The sequence below is a fragment of the Propithecus coquereli genome, unplaced genomic scaffold (genome assembly GCF_000956105.1).
Source record: "Propithecus coquereli isolate 6110/MARCELLA unplaced genomic scaffold, Pcoq_1.0 Scaffold120, whole genome shotgun sequence".
Taxonomy (NCBI): domain Eukaryota; kingdom Metazoa; phylum Chordata; class Mammalia; order Primates; family Indriidae; genus Propithecus; species Propithecus coquereli.
In genome coordinates, this window is record NW_012136081.1 from 5,298,110 (window position 1) to 5,322,832 (window position 24,723).

Here is a 24,723-nt window from a genome sequence, read left to right on the forward strand (position 1 = left end):
TACTCCCAAATTGTAAAGATATTCTCTTATGTTGTCTCCTAAAAGTTGTACAGTTATGCCTTTCATATTTATGCTGAGACAAGAGACCTAATTTTATTTTTCTCCAGAATGGATAATCATTGTTAGCCCATTTGGAATTGTAATGTCATTGTAACATGTATCGAGTTCATGAAGTAGGGGGCTTCTCTTTGTTAAGGCCATGTCGTCTCAACAGCTTTACTATTATAATAGATCTTGATATCTAAAATGGTGGTGCCTCTAACTTGTTCTTCAAAATGTTCTTGCTTGGCTATTCTTGGTTCTTTTTAGTTTTCTTTATGAATATCACAATCAGCTTCTCAATTTCTAAGAAAATCTCTCCAGGGGTTTTCACAGAAATTTCATTAATTTCATAGATTAACTTGTTGAGAAATGCCAATCTTATCATTAATAAACATGGCAGATGTCAGTATTTATATTTATGTCTTTATCTTTCAATAAAGTTTTAAATTCTTTTACCATAAAGACTATATTTCTAGTTATTTTACAGATAAGGTTTAACATTTTAATTAAAAACAAACAGGCACCTCTAGAACACTATTGGTTTATAGGATGTGAGTGATTTTTGTATGTAACCAGTAAACTTGCTAAACTTTTCTATTAATTCTAATACTTATCTACAGATTCAACTGGAATTTTCTATGTAGGAAATCAGTCTATAAACAATGAATATTTTATTTCTTTCTTTCAAATCTTTATGCCTTTTATTTAATTTTTTAAATGTTGCATTTGTTCAGACCACCAGCATAGTGCTGAAGAGAAGCAGTAACTCTGTAGGACCTACCGTCTGGTTCTTGTCTTTAAAGGCAATACTTCTAATGCTTCATGGTTAAGAATAAATTCTGCTGGAGATTTTCTGTAGATACTTGTCAGTTTCAGGAAGCCACTTTCTATTACCTCTAGGCTACTGAAAAATGATGAACAGCTTTAATTTTTATCATATGCTTTTCTCATTTTATCTGTGAATCACCTTTAATAATTTTTACCATGTTACACATTGATGTGTCACAGTGTGACATGCTGATGTGACACATTCTTGGTCATGACTTAAAAAAACCTTGCTGGATTTGGTTTGCTAGCTTTTAACTTAAGAGTTCTGAGTACATGTGCCCATACATGAAATTAGCCTATAATTAGTTTTTCATGCTTTCTTTGTTTTATATGACTTCATAATGAGTTGGGGCACATTCTTTCTTAAGATCTCTGAAAGGGTCTCCATAAGATGGGGACTAAAGCTCCAAGCACTGGCTTAGCTGCAGTCCTTAAGTTTTGATAGGAGGTTTTTCTACTATTCTCTCAGTTTTAAGTTTTAAATTTTTATTATGATTCCTTTTTTGACCCGTAAGTTTAAAAGTAAGGTTGCTAATTTCCAAATACAAGGGTTTTTTTTAAAGTTATCATTCTGCCACTAAATTGTAATGATTGCATTATGTCCAGAGACAATGATCTGTACCGTAAGGAACCTTTGATTTCAATGGGTTGTGCTCTACAGGCACTATACAAGTCAATTTCTACTGTGACTAAAGAACTGTCAATTCTCATAATTCTGTCAATATGCTACACCTAAAATACAGTCTTCTGAACGTGCACACACACACACACATGGGAAAAAGGTACTTAGGGACCTAAGCTCTCCATCTTTTCATCATGATTTATTGTGTTTAATGGAGATGTTAGAAAGACACCAAGCTAATGTCTGAATGCTCATTTGTATCAAATCAAAAATTTTAATGTTTGAGGTTTCTCCCCCACCAACCTCCCAACAACCTGCAGCTGCCAGTAGGAGCTGGCCCGTGGTTACCTTTTGAAGACCGCAGTCTCTGTCTTGGCATCTACAGTGAGGCTGAGCGTTTCCTTCATGCCGCCATTCATCACTGTCTCAGTTACCTTGTCTGTACTTTCCGCGTCCTCCTCTCCGTCAGAGCTGGCTTCCATGGCCACACTGCCTGGCCCTGAAGAGAGCACACAGCTCATGGTCATACACATCAAACCCAAACAGGCACTGCTGCCCCTCTTCTGTGCAGACCCACCTACCAAATGTCACATCTACTGCTTGAAGCCAGTAAGAGTGAGATGGCTTGCCTGCTGGTGCCTGGGCCAGATTCTTAATGGGCACAGGCTTCTTAAAATAGCCCATTAAGGAGACGTTTCATGGGTTTTCTTCCTAAGAGGACCAGCAAGTCCCCCATATCCTTCCCCGACATACCCAGCATCCCCGACATACCCAGCTTTCTCCCCACAGGTGCCTGCCCCCAACTGTCCCCATGCACAGCACAGGGCAGAGGTGGCAAGTTCATATTCTACCTGCACGTACTTGTGCCTTACTCGTTTTTGTTTTCGGAGTTACTTTCTGTGGTGTCCTGGTGGACAGTTTCTTTGTTTTATAACAGGAAGCCACACGGTATACTGGTGACAAGCTTGTGCTCTGAGGTCAGACTTCCTAGTGGTACAACCCTTGGGCAAGGAACTCACCTGTGCCTAAATTTCCTTATCCATAAAATGGGGACAAGTGACCCTACTTATAGAACTGAGAGGTAAAGTGAGGTAATCTCTATCAAATGTATATAAAAACTATGAATGGGTTTTGTGTCCTCCACCTGTATCCTCATTTCTCTTTCCAAGAACTTGCTTCTTGTCCCCTCCTTACTATCCTTGCCCCCCACGTACTTCCAGTGCCCCATCACACCCCCTCAACCAGCTGAAAGCCTACTCATCAGGTTGCCAACAGTTCAGGGCCAATGCCAGGAACATATGTGAACATTTGCAGTAATAAGACAACCCACTGGAACTTTATATAGATACCTGCGACCATTTCATCTACTCATAACGGTGAAGAGAAAATACACAGTCCCATATCCTGAAGTGAACCCAGATACACCCACGTACCTAGCAAAGCAAACTGCAAGGGACGACTAAGCACAGACTTGGAACGCACACATCTAGTTCTGGTTTTATTCACCCTGGGTACCATAGGCTAAGGCTCTCTTCCTTTCTGGGTCTCAGTTTCCTTATCTGCACATTGCTATGCCTGGTAACTTGCCCTGTGGCTGTCAGATCCATCATCTCATTTTCCTGGCTCCTGTTAGCCCCTGAGCCTGCGAGTCAGATCCGGTTTGACAACACTGCCATGCGAACCCCCTGCACCCAGGTGCTCCCTGCACTCACCTTCTGGCTGTGCGGCCAGCGCGGTAACACCGGGAGTCAGAGGGCCCATGGGTTCAGTGCTGGTTTCCATTTCCACTGGGGAATTACTCCTTAAAGAATCTTTTGTGCTTTCAGAAAAAATTCAGATGTTAGCAGTGGGGAACAGCCGTCAGTTACCCCATTATACACAAAAAGCCTTTCAAAGTAACTTCTGTTTCTGTTGGGAGACATTAGCACTTGTGTAAGAGTAGCTGGGTTACAGACTCCAACAATACACAGATCTAACCACAAGTAGCTGCCTGAAGTAGCAGATGAGTGTGGGTGGGCAATAAGGCAGGGACTTCATAGAGAATTCATAGAGAATTCTAGACAGGCTCAAAATGCCCCCACCTCTTATCCCCACCATAATCACCAGGCTCCCAGGGCTTGTACAGTAGTGATATACAGTGTACAATATCCACTGATCTACCAGGTTGACTGGTTTTACAAAAATCCTGACTTACCTTGAGCCACACTGCCTGGAGGGACTGGCCCTCTTAACGATGTTTGTTGTTGGAATTGTGAAAACATAAGAAACACCAAATACGAAGTGTGGGGAGGAGGGAGGTTGGATGAGGAAGAAAACTTACTTCCTGTTTTATCCCCATTCCCATGTGGCAACACCCCTCTACAGACCCTGAGGCCTACACACAGGGGTAAAGAGAAGTAAGCTGCTTCAGTGACATTCTCAAGTAACCAAGGACTCTCATCCTCCAATTATAAAGAGAAAAAAGCAAGAGCACCATGACTGTCCTGTACTGAAGCAGGGCTGATTAAATAACTCATAATATCTTAGAGACATTTTTCACAAATCTCAATTGTACCTCTGAATAATAGTGTAACATTACTGTTACAGTTACTATAAAGCAACATAGGTTTCAGCCTACTCATTGGTTTATCTAACACAGTAACTGTAGTGTGTCTTCCTATCTTCTGTATTACCAATGATTTTTTAAAACATTGTTTGTTACAACAGGGAAAGCAACGGTATTTCAAACAGGGTGGTAGAGATTAGCAAATCAAACTAAGCCTGGTGAGACATGAAATCTACAGTTTAACACTCAAATGCTGACAATACTCGTGAAATGACAGGTGTCTGTCAGTGGGAATACCAACAGCAAGACTGACAAGCTGTACCTGCCACAGACTTTAATCTATAGCACTGGACTAGTGCTATAAATTTATTTGCAAGTGAAATACAAGTTCGTATAGAACTTCCATAGAATTCAACATACATTTTGCATTTTCCTGCAACACCCCACACAGAGGTGCCTGTCAGGAATCCTTGGCTTCACCTTGTTCCTGTTCTCCTCGATCCTGTCCTGACCGCTCTGGGAAGCCAGAGCCCAGGGAGAAGCCCACGGAGACCAACATCTGCTGCGGCAACCTGCCAGTGCCCTGGCACCACATCCTCCCAAGCTACTTTGTTCAAGAACTGCTCCCTTTCCCAATTTATCCCAAAGGAAAGGAAGACGGTAATTGTTTTTCTTGTAACACACGACTGTGTCAGTTCTCAACCCCCATGTTGATTTTTAATCTTATTTAAAGCACTACATTCAACTGGAAGTAAATTAAGGTGAAGAACATGTGTTAACAGCAAACACTCACAGTTCCAGTTCTCCTAGGGAAAGCTTTAGGGACAGCACAAGTTTGCTCACCTCAGGGAAGATGTGAACTCCGAAAAAGAAGCCCAGCCTGTCTCCTTAGTTGGCATTGGCTCCTCTGTGCTCCAGACGTCAGACCCCACAGAGTCCAGCGGAGCACCATGGGTTGTCTCCATTGGGACATCAAAGTTGGCTGACCAGTTGGGTGCTAAAAAGAGGGAAGAAATTTTATTTGGAGAATATCTCAGTACTTCAATGTAACATAAGGTATTTTTCAAAAATACATTAGCAGTGACAAAAAAAAGATTGGGACTGTGAGGAAAAGAGGATTGGAATGTACTATGGTAGGAGTGGAAAGGGCAACCTGACAGTATCACGTTACAGAACTGTGTGTTTCCTCTGACTTCCAACAATTTTTTTCAAATAGAAATATTACATGAGGATACAAACCTACATATAAAAGGTTATGTTAATGTTAATTTCTTATTTTTGACAAAATATCATGGCTATATTAACACTGGGGAAAGCAAGGTGAAGGGTATATAGGAACGTGTACTATACTATCTTTGCAACTTTTCTATTAATCTAAATTATTCCAAAATAAAGTTTATTAAAAAAAATGTTGATTATTCAACTGCAATAAACTAGAAACAACCTAATGCTTCCCAGTCCAGATATGGCTGCACTTCATACATTCCCTGGCCTCCCTGCAATCCAGCACATCCAACACCAATACCAGGAGGGCTTCCTCAGTCCTGTAGATACCTCAGAGGTCGGAAAGGCAGAACCTGCTTGGGCATGCTACTACTGTCTGTGGGCCCCTTCTTATTATGCTGCTCGCTGGCCAAGTTTGGATTTAATCCGCAGGTCTCTGTTTAAATGTCACTTCCTAAGAGACGTGTCCCTTCAGATGAAACTAGGTCTCGGTTTATTTGCTCAAATTGCACACCATGCTTTTCCTTCACAGTGTGCTGAATCCTCAATCCTTGCTGGTGACAAGGGGGGTGTAGGAGCCACTGCACTCTATCAGGGACGTTTTCTATCACAATTAGGAACCTCTAGGCTGTAAAGAAGGAATGCTAGGGAACCTGCTAGCCATTTAGGGGCTTACACTAGACACCAGCGACAGAAGGACCTGCGCAGAATAGAAATGTTCCGGTTTTAAAGACAGACCTTGCTATGACTTTCAACAAGTTAATTTCTCCCCGTGTTCCTTCCTCATTTGTTCAGTTCATATAAGGACTATCTATCTACTTAGTGAGGATTAAATGAGGGCCTGTACATAACAGGCACTTAATTAGCTTTGCCCGTCCATCTGTGTGAGTGTGGCAGGACTCCACTGATACCAAGAATGCTTGGTAATCTCACCCGAAATCTCAGAAAAGTCAACCTGATAGATGTTTTTGCCAGTCCACCATGTGCAAAGCTCTGGAATCATTCCATCTGAATCAGTTCCACTTATAACTAAATTAGGCCAACACAAAAATGACTTTTCTGTTGTTATCACTCTGGGATATTCTTTCTCAGCTTAGCTCCCCAGAGTCAGTATGACATTAGAAACTGTTCTGAATAGTCCACAGAACCTCCAAAAGAAGCCACATAGACTGGTGGGGTGGCAGAAGCTCTCTGGGGCAGCCCTGCAGGCCTGGCAGAGAATCCTCCCCACACTCAACACCTTGTGACTCCAGAGATGTGATGACCCAAAAGAAGCCAAAGGAACAGAGAAGCAGGAGGGCTGGTGCCCTGCAGTGCGGCGCCCGGGAGGCAGGGTAGACGTGAATGCACCTGGGGTGCTCACCCTCCTTGTCCTTCCTCCACCCAGTCCTCGAGTCGGAGCAGCAATAAGAGCGCGTGCAGTAAGTCATGCCCAGTTCATGGCTTCCGTCCAAGTCACCTATCCACACCCAGCCCGCTCCAAGAACCATAGATTCCAGAATATCATTGAGCCTTTAAAAAGAAGGAAATCCTGTATACGCCACAAGGATGAACCGTGGGGACAGCATGTTAAGTGAAATGAGCCGGTTAATAAAGACAAACACTGTATGATTCCATTTATATGAGGTCCCTAGAGTAGTCAAATCTATAGAAACAAAGTAGAATGGGGGGTTGCTAGGGGGCTGGGGAGGGGGAAATGGGGAACTATTCAATTGGGTACAGAGTTTCAGTTTGGGGAGATGAAAAAGTCCTAAAGCTTTGTTACACAACAATATGATTATACTTAATGCTACTGGACTGTACAACTCAAAATAGAAAACCTCACAGATTCCGAAGTCTAAAGATCAGGGCATCTCGTGTCTCCCCACTGCCTGTCCTCTCAGCCCTCATTATTTCTTAAGTGTAATAATGTCTTAATGGTTTTCCTGTCTCCAGCATGTGTTTTCTAGCCCAGTTTTACACTGTTGTCATGAGTGATGTCTTATAACAGATCCAATAACGTTATTCTTAGCCAAATCCCCAGGGGTTCCCCAGAACTTTCAGAAGACAATTCTGGATCTAGCCTCTGGTCTTCTCATCATCGAGCCACATTAAGCAGCCTTGTTGTGCCTTCCTATTGGTTGTTTTCTCTTTCAAACTGACTAATCCCTGCTTGTCCTTAAGCCTCACACCTCTGGGTGTACAGGTGCCTGGTGGGGCTGGGCTCCCCTCCTCCAGTCTTCCAGCTCTCCTCCCCATCCCCCTGCACTGATCTATTTCCCCAGCAGACGCCAAGCCCTGGAGGCAGAGCCTGTGACTTGTTCACAGTTACAAGCCCACGCTTGGCATACAGTAGGAACTTGATAAAAGCATGTTGATTTGAAATGAATTACTGAGAGAAAAGTCTACTTCCTCCTCCTGAAGAGCTTGAGCTGGAAACGGAGGCAGCAAATAGAAGGTAACTCTTGTTTCCTCGCTGGCTCCCAGACTCCTCATCTGTAACACGGCAGCTGCTGGATGGCTGTGCAAGTCCCACCCAGCTCTGAGGTTACCACGAGTTTCACCCACAGCTGGGTTTCGGCCTCTAGGGCCAGCTACATAAAGCCCTTCCTGGAGGACAGGAACTGGTCAAGCTTGGAGAAAGCCCCCTATCAACCCATATGGCTCTTTCACATGAACATTTTTCTGAACTTCTGTAAGTTAACAGTATTTTTAAAAGGCCAACTAACTTGTCTTCTTAGCAAGTAGCAGGGCACATACCAGCACTTAGGGAGACAAGTTTCGGGGCTATAATTTTTATAAATAAACTATGAGGAACACATTTTAAAACCATTTAAAACCATTAAAGCTAAAGCTTTCCCTCTGGTTTATTCCATTCGTGACTCTCAAAACCGCAATTATTTCCTCGTCTTTACACAATCCGTGGTCTTTCCCCTTCTGCTACAGCATACGGTCTCTGCAGCCGTAAGACTGGCCTGCCAGTGTGCTATGTCCTCTAGCCAGCCTCACACACGTGATTTGCATATCATAAAGGGACGCCTTATCATCAAAGGCATAACTTGCTCCTTTCCCAAGCCCAGTCTTTGAAACTTAAACCTCTAAAGCTTAACCATTCCTTCAGAAGCCATCTCAGATGCTTCAGACTACTCTTTTACCGATTTTTTGAAGTGTCTAATTCCAACACGCAGCAACTAACATGGAAGAATGAGGTAACTTACGTTCATTCAAGTCCACCTCCATCTTATCTTCCGCGTTGGCACTGCTGGACTCAAACAAGTCTTGCTTTGCTCCATCTTCTTCTTCAGAGTCTGTGCTTTCCTCACTGTCTGTGCTCCCCGAGCTAAGAACAAAGAAAAGGGACCAAAGTATTTAATGCTGCTTATCAGCTACACCCAGAAAATTCTAAAGGCCATCCAACAACAAAAAACCATTAGTGTTTTAACTGGACCCTGTCCTCCTGAGTGCCACTTGCCTCACGCTCAGCCATCAACTGCTCTACGCTTGTACTTCGCTGAAAGGCGGAGAAGACAATCTAAAACACCGCCTCTAGCAGGTCTGTGGTAATATCTCATTGTGGCGTTAATTTGCATTTTCCTAACGATCAAGGATGTCGAGCATATTTTCATATGCTTATTTGGCATCCTGTATCTTCAAGTGTCTTTTCACATGTTTAGTGCACTTTAAAAATTGGGCGGTCTTTTGTAAATTGAGTAGAGATTTCTTAACTCTACATAGAAGTCTTTTTTTATCAGACATATGATTTGTAAATATTTTCTCTCAGTGCACGGTCTGTCCTTTCATTTTAATAGTGTCTTTTGAAGAATGGAAGTTTTAAATTTTGATGAAGCTTCAACTTATTACAATTTTGCTTTTAGGTATTGTACCTTTGGTGATATATCCAAGAAATGTTCACAATTAGCTGTAATATAACATTTTGAATCAATATATTTAAAAGGTAAGAGGTATGAAATACATTTTTTTGAATATAGATGTCCAATTGTTCCAGCACCATTTTTTTTTTTTTTTTTTTTCCAATTGTTCCAGCACCATTTTTTTTTTTTTTTTTTGAGACAGAGTCTTACTCTTTTGCCCAGGCTAGAGTGCCATGGTGTTAGCCTAGCTCACAGCAACCTCAAACTCCTGGGCTCAAGCAATCCTTCTGCCTCAGCCTCCTGAGTAGCTGGGACTACAGGTGCTCACCACGACACACAGCTAATTTTTCTATTTTTAGCAGAGATGGGGATCTCATTCTTGCTCAGGCTGGTCTCAAACTCCTGAGTTCAAGCAATCCTCCCATCTTGGCCTCCCAGAGTGCTAGGATTACAGGTGTGAGCTACCGCACCAGGCCCAGCACCATTTGCTAAAAAGACTATCTTTCTCCACTGAATTGTCTTTGCACCTCTATCAAGTCTGTGTCAGCCTATTTATGGGCTCTCTATTCTGTCCCACTGATCTGTGCCCTATCTTTGTGCCAATACTGCACTGTCTTAAGCACTGTATTTTGAAATCAGGTAGTGTTAGTCTTTCAATTTTGTTGTTTTCTGTGAAAGTAGTTTTGGCTATTCTAAGTCCTTTGTGTTTCCATATCAATTTAAGAATCCGCTTATGAATAGTTACAAAAAAATCCTTTTAGGATTTTGCTTGAGATTGTGTTGAATCTATAAGATCAATCTGGGGAGAACTGGCATCTTAATAATATTAAGTCTTCCTACTTATAAACATTTATCAAGTTGTCTTTAATTTTTCTCCAGCTATGTTTTATAGTTTTTAGCATACAGGTCTTATGTATCTTTTGTCAGATTTATCCCTATATACTTAATATTTTTGATGCTACTATGAATACTATTGTTTAGTAATTTCGATTCCAACTGTTTGCTGCCATCATGTAGAAATACAATTATATTGCTCTTATTTCATGCAACCTTGCTAACGTCATTTTAATTGTACTAGTAGCATTGTTGTAGAATCCAGCAAATTTTCCACATCAATGGTCATGCTGTCTGTGAATAAAGATCGTTTTACTTTTCTCCTACAATCAAGATGTCTGCCATTTCTTTTTTTTGACTTATTGCCCTGGCCAGACCTCCAGTGCAATACTGAAAACAAGTGATGTCAGCTGACATCTCGTTCAGGTCTTGTTCCTGACCTTAGGGGGAAGCTTTCGGTCTTTTAGCACTACGTCTGATGCTGACCTCTAAGTTTTTTGTACGTGCTTTAATCCGGCGGATGAAATTCCGTTTTATTTCTAGTTTACTGAGTTTTTTTTTTTTTTTTTTTTGAGACAGAGTCTCACTGTGTTGCCCGGGCTAGAGTGAGTGCCGTGGCGTCAGTCTAGCTCACAGCAACCTCAAACTCCTGGGCTCAAGGGATCCTACTGCCTCAGCCTCCCGAGTAGCTGGGACTACAGGCATGTGCCACCATGCCCGGCTAATTTTTTCTATATATTTTTAGTTGTCCGATTAATTTCTTTCTACTTTTAGTAGAGACGGGGTCTCGCTCTTACTCAGGCTAGTTTCGAACTCCTGAGCTCAAACAATCCGCCCACCTCGGCCTCCCAGAGAGCTAGGATTACAGCCGTGAGCCACCGCGCCTGGCCTCGTTTACTGAGTTTTTATCGGGAATGGATGTTGGATTTGGTTACATGCTCAATGATTGATTTTCAAATGTTCAAGCAATTCTGTATTCCTGGAATAAATCTCACTTAGTCATGACATATTACCATTGTATTTGATTTGCTTAAACTTTTAAAGGAGTTTCTGCATTTATGCTTATGGACACAATTAGCTAGTTTTATTTTTCTTGGGTCAGATTTTGGGATCAAGCTACACTGGTGAGGCCTCATAGAATTAGACAAGTAATTCTCTTTCCTTTTCAATTTTCTGGAAGCATTTGTATAGAACTGGTATAATTTCTTCCTGAAATGTCTGGTAAAATGCATCAGTGAAGCCATCTGGGCCTGGAGTTTTTACTTTTTGATGGAAGTTTTAAACTAAAACATTCAACTTCTTTAATAGATACAGGACTACTTGGGTCTTTTTTTGAGTTTTGGTTTTGTGTCTTTCAAAGACCATCTAAGTTGTCAGATTTATTGGCACAGAGTTCTTCACAGTATTCCCTTATCTGTTTAATCTTTCTAGTATCTGTAGAATCTAGTGATGTCACTTCTTTCACAACTGATACGGTAATTTACATCTTTTTTTCTCATCACTCTGACTAGAGGTTTATCAATTTTATCAATCTTCTCAAAGAACAACTTGTAGTTTCACCAATTTTCTCTATTGTTTTTCTGTTTTGCATTTCATACATGTCCATTCTAATCTTAATTATCCTTTATTTCAGCTTGTTTGGATTTAATTTGCTCCCCTTTTCTAGTTTCTTAATGTAGAAGCTGAGGTTATTGATTTGTTTCTTCTTTTCTAATATAGCTGGTTAGTGCTAAAAATAATTCTTTAAGTACTGTTTTAGCTGCGTCCCCCAAATTGACACATTGCATTTTCATTTTCTTAAAATTCAAAATACTGTGGAATTTCTTCCCCTTTGACCTATGTGTTATTTAGCTTCTAAATATTTGGGGGCTTCCCAGAGATCTTTCTGTTATTGATTTCTAACTGTACTGCATTTTGGTCAGAAAATGACTTGCACCCTTTGGAATTAATCTATTAAGACTTGCTTTATGGCCTAAACATGGTCTATCTTGGTAAATATTTCATACATTTGAAAAGAACATGTATTTTGCTATTGTTGGGGGGAGTGCTTTATAAATGTGCAAGTGGGACAAACTGACAGCACTGTTCAAGTGTTCTATATCCTTACTGATTTCTACCTATTGTTTCATCAATTACTGAGGGGGGGTTGAAATATCTGCCTATAATAGTAGATTTGCCTATTTCTCTGCACAGCCCTGTCAGTTTTGGCTCTGTGTATGCGGATGCTCTATAATTAGGTATGCAGACATTTAGAATTGTTATGTTCTCTTAATGAATTGACTCCTTCATCAATATATGACTTTCTTTTTTCCTTTCCTTTAAAATCTACTTTGAGATTAATACAGACCTTCTTTCTAGCTTTTCTTTTTATGAGCGTTGACATACATCTTTCTCCTCTTAACCTGTTTGTGTCTTTATATTTAAATTATTTCTTATAGCATATAGTTAGCCTTGTTTTTTATCCAATCTGACAATCTCAGCCTTTTAATCAGGGTGTCTGGATCACTTATCCAACACAGTGATTTAGGATTAATTCTATCATCTTGGCCTTAGTTTTACTTGTCTCAGATGCCCTTTGTCCTTTTCCTGCCTTTCGGATTTTCTTTTTTATGATCTGATTCTATTTCCTTTGTTGATTTATTAACAATAACCCCTTGCCTTGTTATTTTAGTGACTGCTTCAGGGTTTGTAGTATACACCTTTAACTTATCATAGTCTATCTTCAAGTGATGTTATAGCCCCAAAATGTCTATCAAAAGGAAAATGAATAAGCGAATTACAGTATGTCCATTTAATGGAATAATACTCAGCCAAAAAAGGGAATGAACTATTGATATGTTAGGCAACATTACGTTGAGTGAAAGAAGCTAGACAGAGTATATAATGTATTGATTTCATTTATATACAACTCTACAAAATGCAAACTAATCTAAAGGAATAGAAAGCAGCTAGTGGGGGAGGGGGGTCGGCAGGGAGAGGATATAACAAAAGAGCCTGAGAAAACTTTTCAGGGTGATGGAACTAAGTTCATGATCTTGATTGGATGATGGTTTCATGAAGGTATATACATGTTGAAACACACGATTTAAATAAGTGCAGTTTATTATATGTCAATTACACCTCTGCAGAGTTGTTAAATAACAAAAAACTACCTTCTCTCCTCATCCTGTGTTCCCTCTAGGTATCAGGTGCCATATACTGAACATAAGGACCAAAATCTCACAGTAAATGATGACAAACAAGTTTGATTGGGACTTTTTAATAATAATAAAAAAAACCCAAACCCAAAAAACCCCACTACGGAGCTATCTGTCTCTTGCTATCTGGCCTTGGAGTTGCAGCAGCTGTCTTGTGGTCATAAGGAGACAAACCGACATGCAGAAGACGACAGAGTGGGAATAAAGGAAAGAGGCTAGGTATAATGATCTTACTGAACTCCCTTATCAGCTCTAGATTGTGAAACAGATACACCTTTACTTGCTTAAGCCACTGTTGAGTCTTCTGCAACCTGTAGCTATGAGTACTCCTAAGAGGTACACCATAGCTGCCGGCACATGCAGGGAATGGGTGATGGGGATGGACGGTCCAGCAAGAACTGGGTGGCTGGGAGACAGGGCAGGAGAGAGTGTTACTTTTCGCTGTATATCCTTTTGTTTCCCATGAATTTTATGCCATGTAAAAATATTACTTATTAAAAACAAAAGAAATAAAAATGAAAGTTCAGCCACTATTCAAATATCCCTCTCTCCTAATTATAAAGATGCTGATAATGAATACTCATATAACTAGAACTGTGTACAAAGCATAATTTATTTAGGTTCCTGTTTAAAAAAAAAAAAAAAAAAAGAGTGGACCCAGATATATCAACTGACATGATCCTGTCTTTCCAAGATAGATTAACTTCTAGAAACAATTTTTCCCTTTCTTCCTCCTTTGAGAAATTTTTGTAAGAAACAATACCTAACTAGGCTGCTGTCATTACTGGTGAGGGAACACTCCTTTAGTCAAAGGCGCTATGTGACTACATTTGTCGGCATCTTTCCCATTCAGAAGATGCTGGGTTACAACACTCCAGGAACTATGTCTAAACACGCAGCATTTTCAAGCAGATCAATTTTCAAGCAAATCACTTTGACCAACTCATGTCACTTAACAAGGGCGTTTCTGATCATGAAAAAAGCACTGGTCTCTGGGTTAAATATGTGTGCTAGGTGATTATGCAATGACATCTCATGATAATAATGTGCCTCATGGCTTGGCTATAATTACAACTGTAACAAACTATCTTTCACCTGGATCGTCTTTGGGATTCCGGTGTAAATGCAATGTGCTTCTCCTCCCAGATATCTTCCTCATCAGAACCACCATCATCAAACTGCTGTATTCTTTCCTTACAACATGCTTCAAACAAGGCAATATTTCCCTATATAAAAACAAGAGAGAAAAAGAACAAATTTAAAATCAAGTTTTTTTCCTCAAAAGTATTATAAATTGCATTTTTCCATTTACTTTCAAAAACAATGCCTATCACACATCAAACTAAAATGTACATATCTGATGTTAACTTCTGTGTAGGTAACAAGAAGCTCCCCTAAAAAGAGTGGGTTCAAAACTAGAAACAAGCAGCCTAGACCATACCCCTCTCATCGACTCACTTTCATCTAGTCAAAGCCCCATTCTAATCCCAAGAGCCTCCTTCCCCTGCTCTGGAGACACAGTACCAGATCCGTCCTAACAAGGATCACAGACCAGCTAAGCAGCAATGCACTTCAATGGCTCACATCAGCAGTTTCTACCTTATCACATAAGCAAATAAACCAGTGGTCTCTCATGCTAGTTAACATAAAACCAAAACTGTGCTCATTCAAATGATGCATCTATCTTAGTGTTTCCGGAGAACTGTCTGGGAGTGAGAGGCTTGCCCTGATCCAGCCTAAGTTTCTCTACCGGGACACAAAGGAGGAGTAAAAGGAAGCAGGCTGGCATCAAACTACAGCCTTCTCTCTGAGGCCAAATGTCTATACTGCAATCACAAGTGACCCTGGTTTTATTAGCTGTTACATCTTAAACCAGTGCTGCAAAATCACATGCTCACAGGTGCCAGGCAGGTAATGGGAGTGGGTGAAGGGTATAACACCAATGTAGGATCAGGGCTCATAGAGCACAGGGGTCCCAGTGCACATGGCATCCAGACATGGGCTCCAACAGAACCCAATTCCCACTTGTCCATCTCTCATGTGCCATGCTGCTCATGACAGGCAACACTTATACTTACACTTTCGTTTGTATTGAGAGTAAAGTTGATGTCTGACACCCGATCAAAAGAAACACTGTGAACAAAATATAAGTGTAGGAATCATTAATTACCTGTCAGCTCACAGAAACAGCATTCATGAAATTTTCCAAATTTAATATTTACACTATCATTAAAAATTTCCATAAGTAAAAAGCAAACAAAAACATCCATTTTGTGTTAAATGATATCACCTCCATGGTATTAAGGAATTTATAAAGAATGGGAGGATTGGGATAGAAGCCTTTGGAGACATAACCCTTTGAGAGACCCTCAAAGCCCTCCTTCCTATAAAATATTTTTAACATACATGGTAACAACCACGGTTCCATAAGCCATACTAATATAACCAAGAAAAAGGTTATTTGCAAAGAACCAAGTCAAAACATGAAAAAATACATAAAAGCTGTCAGACACTGAGGTTTCTCCAGGGATAGCCAAATTCATACACAAAATAGATAGACATCCCTGAAATCTTATGCTATAACAAGGCACAAACTAGAAAAAAAAGTAGGGAATAAAATAGCCTACTAAACATAATTCTGAGTAGGTGGGGCCATCTTATAATTCTTAAAAGATTTGTTCTACTCAATCGTTATTCCAAGCTCCCAACACAAAATTTAAAGAGATTATGGATTTCTAACTAGTAACATTAAGTAAGAGTCCAGACAGATAAATGCTGAGTTGCCAAGTGCGGACCTGCAGGGTCTGACGTGAGGTAGTGCAACCACTCCCAAGCAGATTGCCCCTGGGATATAGACACGAACGCCTTGTGTTCATGCTCTTTCTGAATTTAAATGAGCCAATTCTTAAGACAACTGACAGCCTTCAACTACTGCTATTTACAGTGGAGCCTCCATTCCACGGTGCCAATATGGCGTGTTTATGGCACAATTAGGGGCATGCTATACAAATATTTTAGCTTCTCATATACTGTAAACTGCAATTTGTGAGAAACAATAGCCTCCACTGGCCATTGTTCAACAAATGATCAAGAATTTAATGCTTCCAAGGCACCACAGCAGATACTGGGTGTCCCCAGGCATAATCAGGAGGTCTCCTGTGAGTAATCATCTAATACTCAAATACCAGCTGCCTTAATTTTTTTCTTAAACTCTGTTCTCAATGAGCTATAATACTCATCTCAAAAATATTTTGTTTATAAATATCTCTTCTTTCCCAAGGCCAGATGCTAGACCATTTGTTTTCATTTCTGTGAATCACCTGTACATTTTCTGTTCATTAATCCCATGCAGTATCACCAATTCTCATTTCTATGCTTCTCATCCTGAATGCAGCATGAGTGGTTCAACTGTCTGGCCCCTGGAAAAAGCTCCAATCTACCCTATGAGTCGCCTAGAGAAGAGAGTACATGTAGGACAGAGCTACTCCTGCCAACCTGGTCATCTGCTATAATGTAATGCCCCACGCACTTTCTCTTAATGAATGTGCCTCGAGCCAGTTAACATAGGGATTAATCACTTTAGACAACAGTATTTAACATTAAGGCCTAGAATTCAGAACAACTATTTGAATTCCTACAAGTGTAATCTAATGACAACAGATCTCTGTGAAAGAGGTCAGGCCTAATGGTGAATGCTTCTTTCCTGGCAGTGATGTTTTATGTCCTAATTATCCAGTCTCCGGGATGGAAATGCTAGAACTAAAGGACCACCATGGAGGGCAGGTGTCTCCCAAATCATGAATACTAAAGAGTAAGAATCCAGCAAAATTACAAAAATGTCTCAGAAAGAGCAGGAGTGCACGAGACAGTTACAGAAAGGGGGAAACATACTCACTTGCCAATGTCATCTTGATCTGCAAACTTCTCATCGTTGAAGCCAAACTGGTCAATAAAATTGGACGTCATTTGTTGCATCTGATAATCAGAAAAGGCCTGGCAACCCCAGGACCAGTGACAGTGATATAATGATTCTAATGACATTCTACATACTATTTGCCCATTTGTATTCCAGAAATCATCTTATTTATATAGCCATAGGGCTTTAAAAGTTGGTGTGTTTTTCTAAAAAAAAAATCAAATAATTTCAGACACAATTTGCCAAAAAAAGAAACATTTAAAATTTGGTCCACAAATCATTATAATGCACACGTCACTGCAAGAAACATTAAGTGACCACTCTGTCTTCCATTGTGAATTAAAATCTTTAGGGAGAGGTTTGGGTTAAGCCTAGTTCGAAGAAGTAATCAAGTGACATGTAACAGTCTGAAATTATGAGGTATGTCAGTTACCTCTGCACACAACCAACTTTATCCTTAGATCCAACAAGTGGGAACCACCCACCCACCCACCCTCCTTGCCACCTCCTCACCCGCAATCCACCACAGCAAAATAGCACCAAAGGAAAAATGACTGATCAACACAATTATGACCCTACAAACAAAACGTTCAGGGACATTTCATTTTCTCAAAAAGAGATTTAAGTCTTAGAGGCTGAGAAGAGTATAATACAGAAGTCACTTCTATCCTACCTACCTTAAGGAGAGGGCAGAAAGTTTAAACACTTATCTGAAATCACTGTGAAAAGTATGTAATACTAGAAGACCCATGGTGGAGCCAGTTTGGTTTCCTTATACTGCATCTAGAAAGCACCAGGCTCAGCTGGGTTTTCTTAGTTGAAAAATGGGGGAATGTTATAATGGACTCCAGGAAAATATTAATACTCTAATTTAAAACAAGCAGGCCCAAGGAAGCAAGTGAAATCAGCAAGTGAATGCTCATATATTAATCAGAAAGAGTAAAGAATATGTAAGAATGACCAAGTGCCACCTCCTCATTTTAACCTAAACATAAAATACAGAGACCGAATAACCAAATAAGTGCCGCCTTGTGGCCAGAGCTGTGCACAGACGGTCTGGCTGCTTCCCTGGGTGAGCCCATGATGGGTGGGGCAGTGGCACCACTCCAGCGGCCACTTGCTGGGAAGGGGACAGCTATGACTGAGTTAAACCGACTTCTCCTTGGTTTCACATCTGAGCAGAGTGCAGATTCCACCCTGCAGACGTACAATGCAGAAATGCCTCTACCATTAATTCCTGATTACTCATTCTGGTAGCAGGGAATTATGGCATGGATAATCTAAATTGCAGATCATTAAAAAACAAACCTTATATTTGGCTTTGGAAGGTATCTATTGCTTAGGTCTGAAAAAAGCTGTAACTAGCTTGTCTAGAAACAGAGAACCCAAAACTTCCCTTTTCTCTCATGCAAGACAATGGCATACCCATGCCCTTCTGCTCATTTCCACTTCCATGCTGTCCCTTTTCTTGCCCACAGAGATGGTATTACATGAGCACATGGGGCATGCGGCCAGTGTGCGGCTGGCTATGGAACAGTCACTCATGATATCACTGCACAGGAAGCTTCACAGGACCGCACTTGGTAAGGCATGGAGTGCAACCAAGGCTGAGTCGTGGGAATCTGGTTGAAACCAAAGGAGTAGGGGGACAAGTCCTGGGACACGGGGCTGAGTTTTGGATATGTGAATGGAAAATACAACAGGCAGCATTCAGAGTCATTAAATCAAAATGAAAGAAACCAACTCCTCTGAACCGTAGCTTTCTCTTTTATGAGGCAAAATGGATGCCTGGAACCTCAAAGACGTGGTGAAGAACCATTAAGTTATTCTGCTGAGCAAACAGCATAAGCCAGGCTCTGAGTTCACCTACAGACTAGAAATTTGGTCATGCAAGGAAGAAGGTCCTTCCCAATTGTTTTCTTTTTTTCCTTCAAATTTTTATTTTTAGTTTTTTAGAAACAGAGTCTCACTATGTTGCTCAGGCTGGACCTGAACTGCTGGGCTCAAGCAATCCTCCTGTCTCAGCCTCCTGAGAGCTATGACTACAGGCATGCACCACCATGCCTGGCTCCCTCAAAATTTTCACACCTCTAGAGAACACACTATGATTCTTTTGGGAAGAAATAGTCCCAAAAGTGTTTTTATATTTTAAATGCTTCAAAAACAATGCAAATATGAAAAATATCATAAATATATACATATATGTACATATAGATATACATATGCAGACATACATACATATATACACACAAATATTTGTGTTCATTCTCTTTATCCACTCATCTAAAGACAGATATAGAAACTGGCAGACACTAGTAATTTCCATGCAATAATGCAAAGAAAAATTATCAACTGTAGTCCTCTTCAGTTCTGAGTCTATTACAGCTTCTAGAAAGACATAAACTAGCAAAGAACTTCATGTTTCAAATCTAATTTTTACAAATAAAGCTATTAAAGCTTACAAACCCACATCCATGAAGACTATTACTATATTCTATTTAAAGGTATATAAAAAGTGCTTTGAACTCTGAGAAATCCAATCTGGAAAACACCACATGGCTGTGTAATTAATTTAAAAAGGACACTTGCCAGCACTGTCACCCTGGCCCAAGTCAGAGACTGTTCAAGTCACTGAAAAGTGGGACAACCACTTTATTAAGCAAATCTCTTAACAGTAACGCCACCCAGGCAACAGAAACTACTAGTTAACTAAATTTGCCTGACTGCCTATCAACAAGCCCGTATGTGATGTGGGGTGATGGGAGGTGATCAGATCAGTACTTTAGAGCCCATCTGCGACAGTCACCCTGAATTCTCCAGACATCGCACAGGGGAAGAGTGCCTCACCCTCCACACCTCTACTGGGCAGAATCAGAGGGACGAGGAGTCAAACACTAGACTTTAGGAGCCAGAAAAGGCTAGAGGCAGAACAAAATGGGCAGTTGTGAGGAATTCCCCACCCCGAGTATAGGCCCCACTGGCGACAAGGTTTGGTTACCTTGTTAAATAACCTGCCCTAACCTCTCTCCACACTTTATTTATATGAGGCCCAATTTCAAATGTGAATGAGAACTTGAAGTTGATAAACTAATACTCTGATTACTATGATGAAACTCTTAAATCAACCTAGACTTACATTCTCAAAATTTTAAAAAAGTTGCTTTGGAACGTATTTCTTATTTTCAAAATGATCCATGGTTGGTTTATAGTTTAAACACGCAAAGCAAAGTTTACTGGAAGCTTGTCAATCAGAAAAAAATAATTATTCCTCCCACTTTTAAAAGTTTACGTGAAGTGGATAAAATTCACAAGATTAGGAGCTTGGTGAAGGCTGGGTTAGTAAGGCAGTTTTGTGACTCGGATCACTTCATATACATATCGGCAGTCACTCAAACACACAATATGATGTAAGAAAATTCTCCCCAGAACAGACAGGACCCTGGAACCAGATAGCATGGAAATAAGGGACTCCACTTTCCAGAAGCAAAAAAACCTAACTAATTCTAGATTAAATCAATAGCTCGAAGTCCCAAGTTTAGGGCATTCTTTTTCTGAAAGCTGTATTTCTTTCTTTTCTTTTCTTTTAAAGAGACAGGGCCTTGCTCTGTTGCCCCGGCTGGAGTGCAGTGGTGTGATCACAGCTCACTGCAACCTCAGATTCCTAGGCTCCCCCCTGCCTTGGCCTCTCAAAGTACTGAGATTACAGGTAAGAGTCACTGCGCCAGCTGAAAGCTATATTTCAACAGGTACAAAATCACCTTGATAATTTACATTTTATATCACCAAGCTTTATTCTAGGGGTGGATCAATGTATAGCAATTGGGTTCATGTCCGGTTGAATCCCAGACTATTTAAATACTCTACAGATGCTTCAGTGGAGAGAGGCCGTTGTCCAAGTGCCTCCCGGAGCAACATCAAAGTGCTCGGGGGAAAGGGCTGCTTGCAGGGCTCACAAAGAGCCCTGGTGGACCAGCCGGGTGGCCAGTGCCGCCTAACGGCAAGGCAAGACCGGTGGTAGTGGGGGCTGCTGCGCTCCTGGAGAAAGTGCTGCTGCTCAACAGCACCCATGTGGGCTGGGTGCTCCCTAACCTCGGGAGACTGACTTCTCCGAAGGGCAGAAATGTCAAGAATCAACAGAGAAGCCAACTAAGCGCTAAAATGCTATTTTGGGCCTATATGGAAAAGATGGCTCCTAAATAGCCTTAGTATCAAAACCAAGTATGGCGTGGAGCTTTGTAAGCCGAAAGACAGGGCCAGCATAAGCATCAGAAGCCTCATCCTGGCCCCAGCAAAAGATGAGGCTTAGAGACTAAGAAAAAGAAGCCAAGCAACAGTCAGCGCCACGTGGAAAAGTGTCCCCATTAATTCTATTGCCACGGCAAAGCAACTTACACGCCAAGACCTTCTAGTCCTAGCTAAGGACAACTTCTCCATATGAATAGCTGATCACCTGCAAAAGGGTTTCTATTTTTAGCTCCCAACTTGATACCCAGTAGAGAAGTTAAAATTATTTGTCACTTCTCCAAGAACCACCAATAGATGATAAATCAGTACATTTATTATTTATATCCTGTTTTCCCCCACAAAGACAATAAGCAGCTGATAAATGGAGACGAATTTGGGGGCCAGAGGGTAGACGTGGCAATGAATTACTTATACTAAAACCTAACTTAGATGTAACTAAAATAGAACTTGAAGATTTTGGAAACATACCATTAACAGGGGAAGGATCATTTTAACAAGCCATTTGGTTCAGGGATATTGGTAAAAGTTTATTTTTACTTACATTTTTAAAAGTCTCATTTCTAGTATTCTTACCCACAGATCTCTACTACACAAATCTTTAAGCAACACCCCAACGACTGAAAAGGTCTGCATAACGAGCACATGTGAGACGACTTCTTGACTATTCAGTTCATTCAAATCACCTGAAAATTTACTGAACTCATCACTGTTATCATCAAGTATGGAACATCCCCTGGAAACATAATCAATATAAACCTCTCTCTCATGTACCCAAAACTTCCTATTTTAAATGCTTTTTAAATGCCTAACTAATAAGCAACCCCAAATCACATTCTAATACATAATCTGATTTTGAAGCTGATTCATAAATGGCAACTAAACTAAGCATTTAAAATAAAAACAAAAAGCAAAGCTTTAGGCATGACTCACTTGCTGCAAAGAGGAATCCTGTGAGAAACCCGTTTCTTTAAAGTCAATTTCATCATCACTGGATGAATGAATATGGCAGGTTGTAACCTATATGCATAAAAATGTAAAACACTATTTAACATAGAAAAGTTTTGGACATTTGTATCAGCATTGTTATGGAAAAATCACATTTAGTTTTGCTCTCAATTCGTAACATAAAAAACAAAAGTCAGTCACAGTTGTCAAACCCACCCCATCCTTCAAGGGCACACTCCACTTGGGTCTGGCTGCCTGTCCTGTGATGTCCACTCCACTTCTGGTTATTTCACGCCTCAGTACTAATATCACCAGAAAACAGATTTTAAAAAAGAGAGATGTGTTACTCCGTTTAAGTGATTTTTATAATTATCTCCAGTTAAATGTGTACCAAAAGAAAGGTAGAATAACAGCATAGATGACACATAAAAATAGTTTGTGAGTGCCAGGCCTGTAGGGGGAAACTGCCATCCCCAGGGATTACTAATGAGCCACTAGAAAGGTCAGGTTTAAATATAACCATTTCATTTCAAATTCTTGAATTTCCTGCCCACATTAAGAAAAGCGTTGTCCATAAGCACTAAATACAACTTGAGTCAATAGTTCCCTGCTTATAAAAAGACCCCAAATCTTCTGCCCCTGAAAATGTACACCTCTGCCCCTAGAACTTACAACCAAGTCTCAGGAATGAAGCAAAAACACAAACATGAACTGCTCACCAATTAACGGTTAAGTGATTTTTATTAATTTATCAATGTCACACAATATTAGGGGGAAGTGAATTAACAATTAGAAATCAAGATATACAAATAAGTACAGTACTAATAATAGTAATTGTTATATAGCAAGTGATAAATATGAACAGATAATAAAATTCTAGAAACAAGTATTGTTTTTTTAAGGGTAACTTATACTATAGTCTCTGAGTTACTTATCCTGTACTTCTTAGAAGTGTTTTGGGTAGGTACACTGTTCTTAGGCGAAGACATGAGCTGCTGCCACCTACCAACTATTGAGGCTATGCCTAATGGCCTGGAGTTAACAGAAACTGTCCTGGTCTGTTTTGTGAAGTTGTTCTGACATTGGTTCAAGAAGCCCAAAGTAAAATCCAGATAGGTCTGTACAGTGCATGGCTTGTAAAATTGTGAATAAACCACTGCCTGGATAAGATTAATCTTTTCCCTTTGTCTGATCATCTTTGGTTAAAAAAAACAAAAAACAAAGAACTAAGTCCAAGTGAAAATAACCCGGTATTTTCAATACTTCCCTCTCCATCCTCCCTAAGGTATAAAGCACTCCCATTCTACTTGTGAATCTGGCCTGATGAAATCAAAGGTAGAATTTGTGATCAATGAAGGGCACCTGCCTTGAGTCAAAGTAGCTTTAGTGAGCTACTAGGGAAAGCAGTGGGGATGGGGATGTTCCAGAAAAGCCTGCCAGAATGCAGAGGGCAGTGTGGAATACTGCTTGGTCACGGCAGCTGGCACCGTATGGGACGACTACATTCACGAGCAGGTCAAGTGCTTGTACTGTGGTGGATTTAGAAAAGCTTTGGGCCACCTGACTGGCAAACTACTGCAGATATCACGCTAAGCCAGTGTGTGTGTTAGGGGTGGAAACCCAGGGTAGGGCACAGAAAGAGAAGACAATTCAAAGAGCAAGCTACATGAACTGAACAAGAGAGAACAAAACAGAGTTAGCTACTCTTAGCCAAGTCTTGCTGTCTTAAGGACACTATGCATCCTCATTTATAATTTTACGTTTCCCACGTAATTAAGATTTTACCACTCATTAAAGATGAGAAGGAAACTAACTTTTGTTGAGCAACTACTATGTATGTGCCAGACATTGTGACCCCTTTACATGTTCTACTTAAATTGTATCCTCGAAGCAATCCTGGGAGGTATTTAAAATGTTTTTTGTCCAAAAGGAAATTAGGTTTAGCAAGTTATTAATAACTACACAATGCACACACACCTTTCACAGTTATGTTAACGGAAGATGTGATTTTGATTCTACCTCATACCATCCCAGTCTGAAATTGTCATTAATAAAATGAGCTAGAAAGGCTACTTAATTTACCCATGGGGGATACTCGCTAATCAGAATCCCATCAGCTCATCACTCGGATGTATACAAAACCGAGTCCCTGATCTACACTTTCAAAAACACGCCTTTTGAGGCATCTCCAGTTCAGTAAATGTCACCTAAACTCTTCTTCTTCAGCTAAAAACTTTAGTCACCTTGTTTCCTCTAAGCCACCCGCATCTGTCCACCCTATCCAAGCGTAACCTAAAATCCCATCACTCCTCAGCAAGTCTGTTATCAGCAACCGAGTGCCAGGCACCACTGCCCCTCACCTGCATTACTGCTAGTTAGGCAGTTCACCAGTCTCCCTGCTCGGAACTCTTGCCACATTACAGTCTGTTCTCAACCCAGTAGCCGCAGTGATCCTTCAAAAATGTACATCAAAT

At 40.5% G+C, this 24,723-nt stretch overlaps 1 protein-coding gene across 4 annotated transcripts in view; it reads right to left on the reverse strand.

The window, feature by feature from the left end:
* The window catches only part of PPP6R3 (protein phosphatase 6, regulatory subunit 3), a 183,351-nt gene that overhangs the window by 9,872 nt on the left and 148,756 nt on the right, over positions 1 to 24,723 (reverse strand). For 2 of the 4 annotated variants that reach the window (XM_012665606.1, XM_012665607.1), the window contains exons 14-21: positions 22,235 to 22,321; positions 17,039 to 17,136; positions 15,222 to 15,276; positions 14,239 to 14,369; positions 8,459 to 8,580; positions 4,881 to 5,034; positions 3,205 to 3,311; positions 1,841 to 1,991 (exon numbers count right to left, since the gene is read on the reverse strand). In XM_012665606.1, coding sequence (XP_012521060.1) covers positions 1,841 to 1,991; positions 3,205 to 3,311; positions 4,881 to 5,034; positions 8,459 to 8,580; positions 14,239 to 14,369; positions 15,222 to 15,276; positions 17,039 to 17,136; positions 22,235 to 22,321 — 905 coding nt within the window. The remainder of the gene's footprint in view (positions 1 to 1,840; positions 1,992 to 3,204; positions 3,312 to 4,880; positions 5,035 to 8,458; positions 8,581 to 14,238; positions 14,370 to 15,221; positions 15,277 to 17,038; positions 17,137 to 22,234; positions 22,322 to 24,723) is intronic. The other 2 variants (XM_012665608.1, XM_012665609.1) reach the window with 2 other exon arrangements.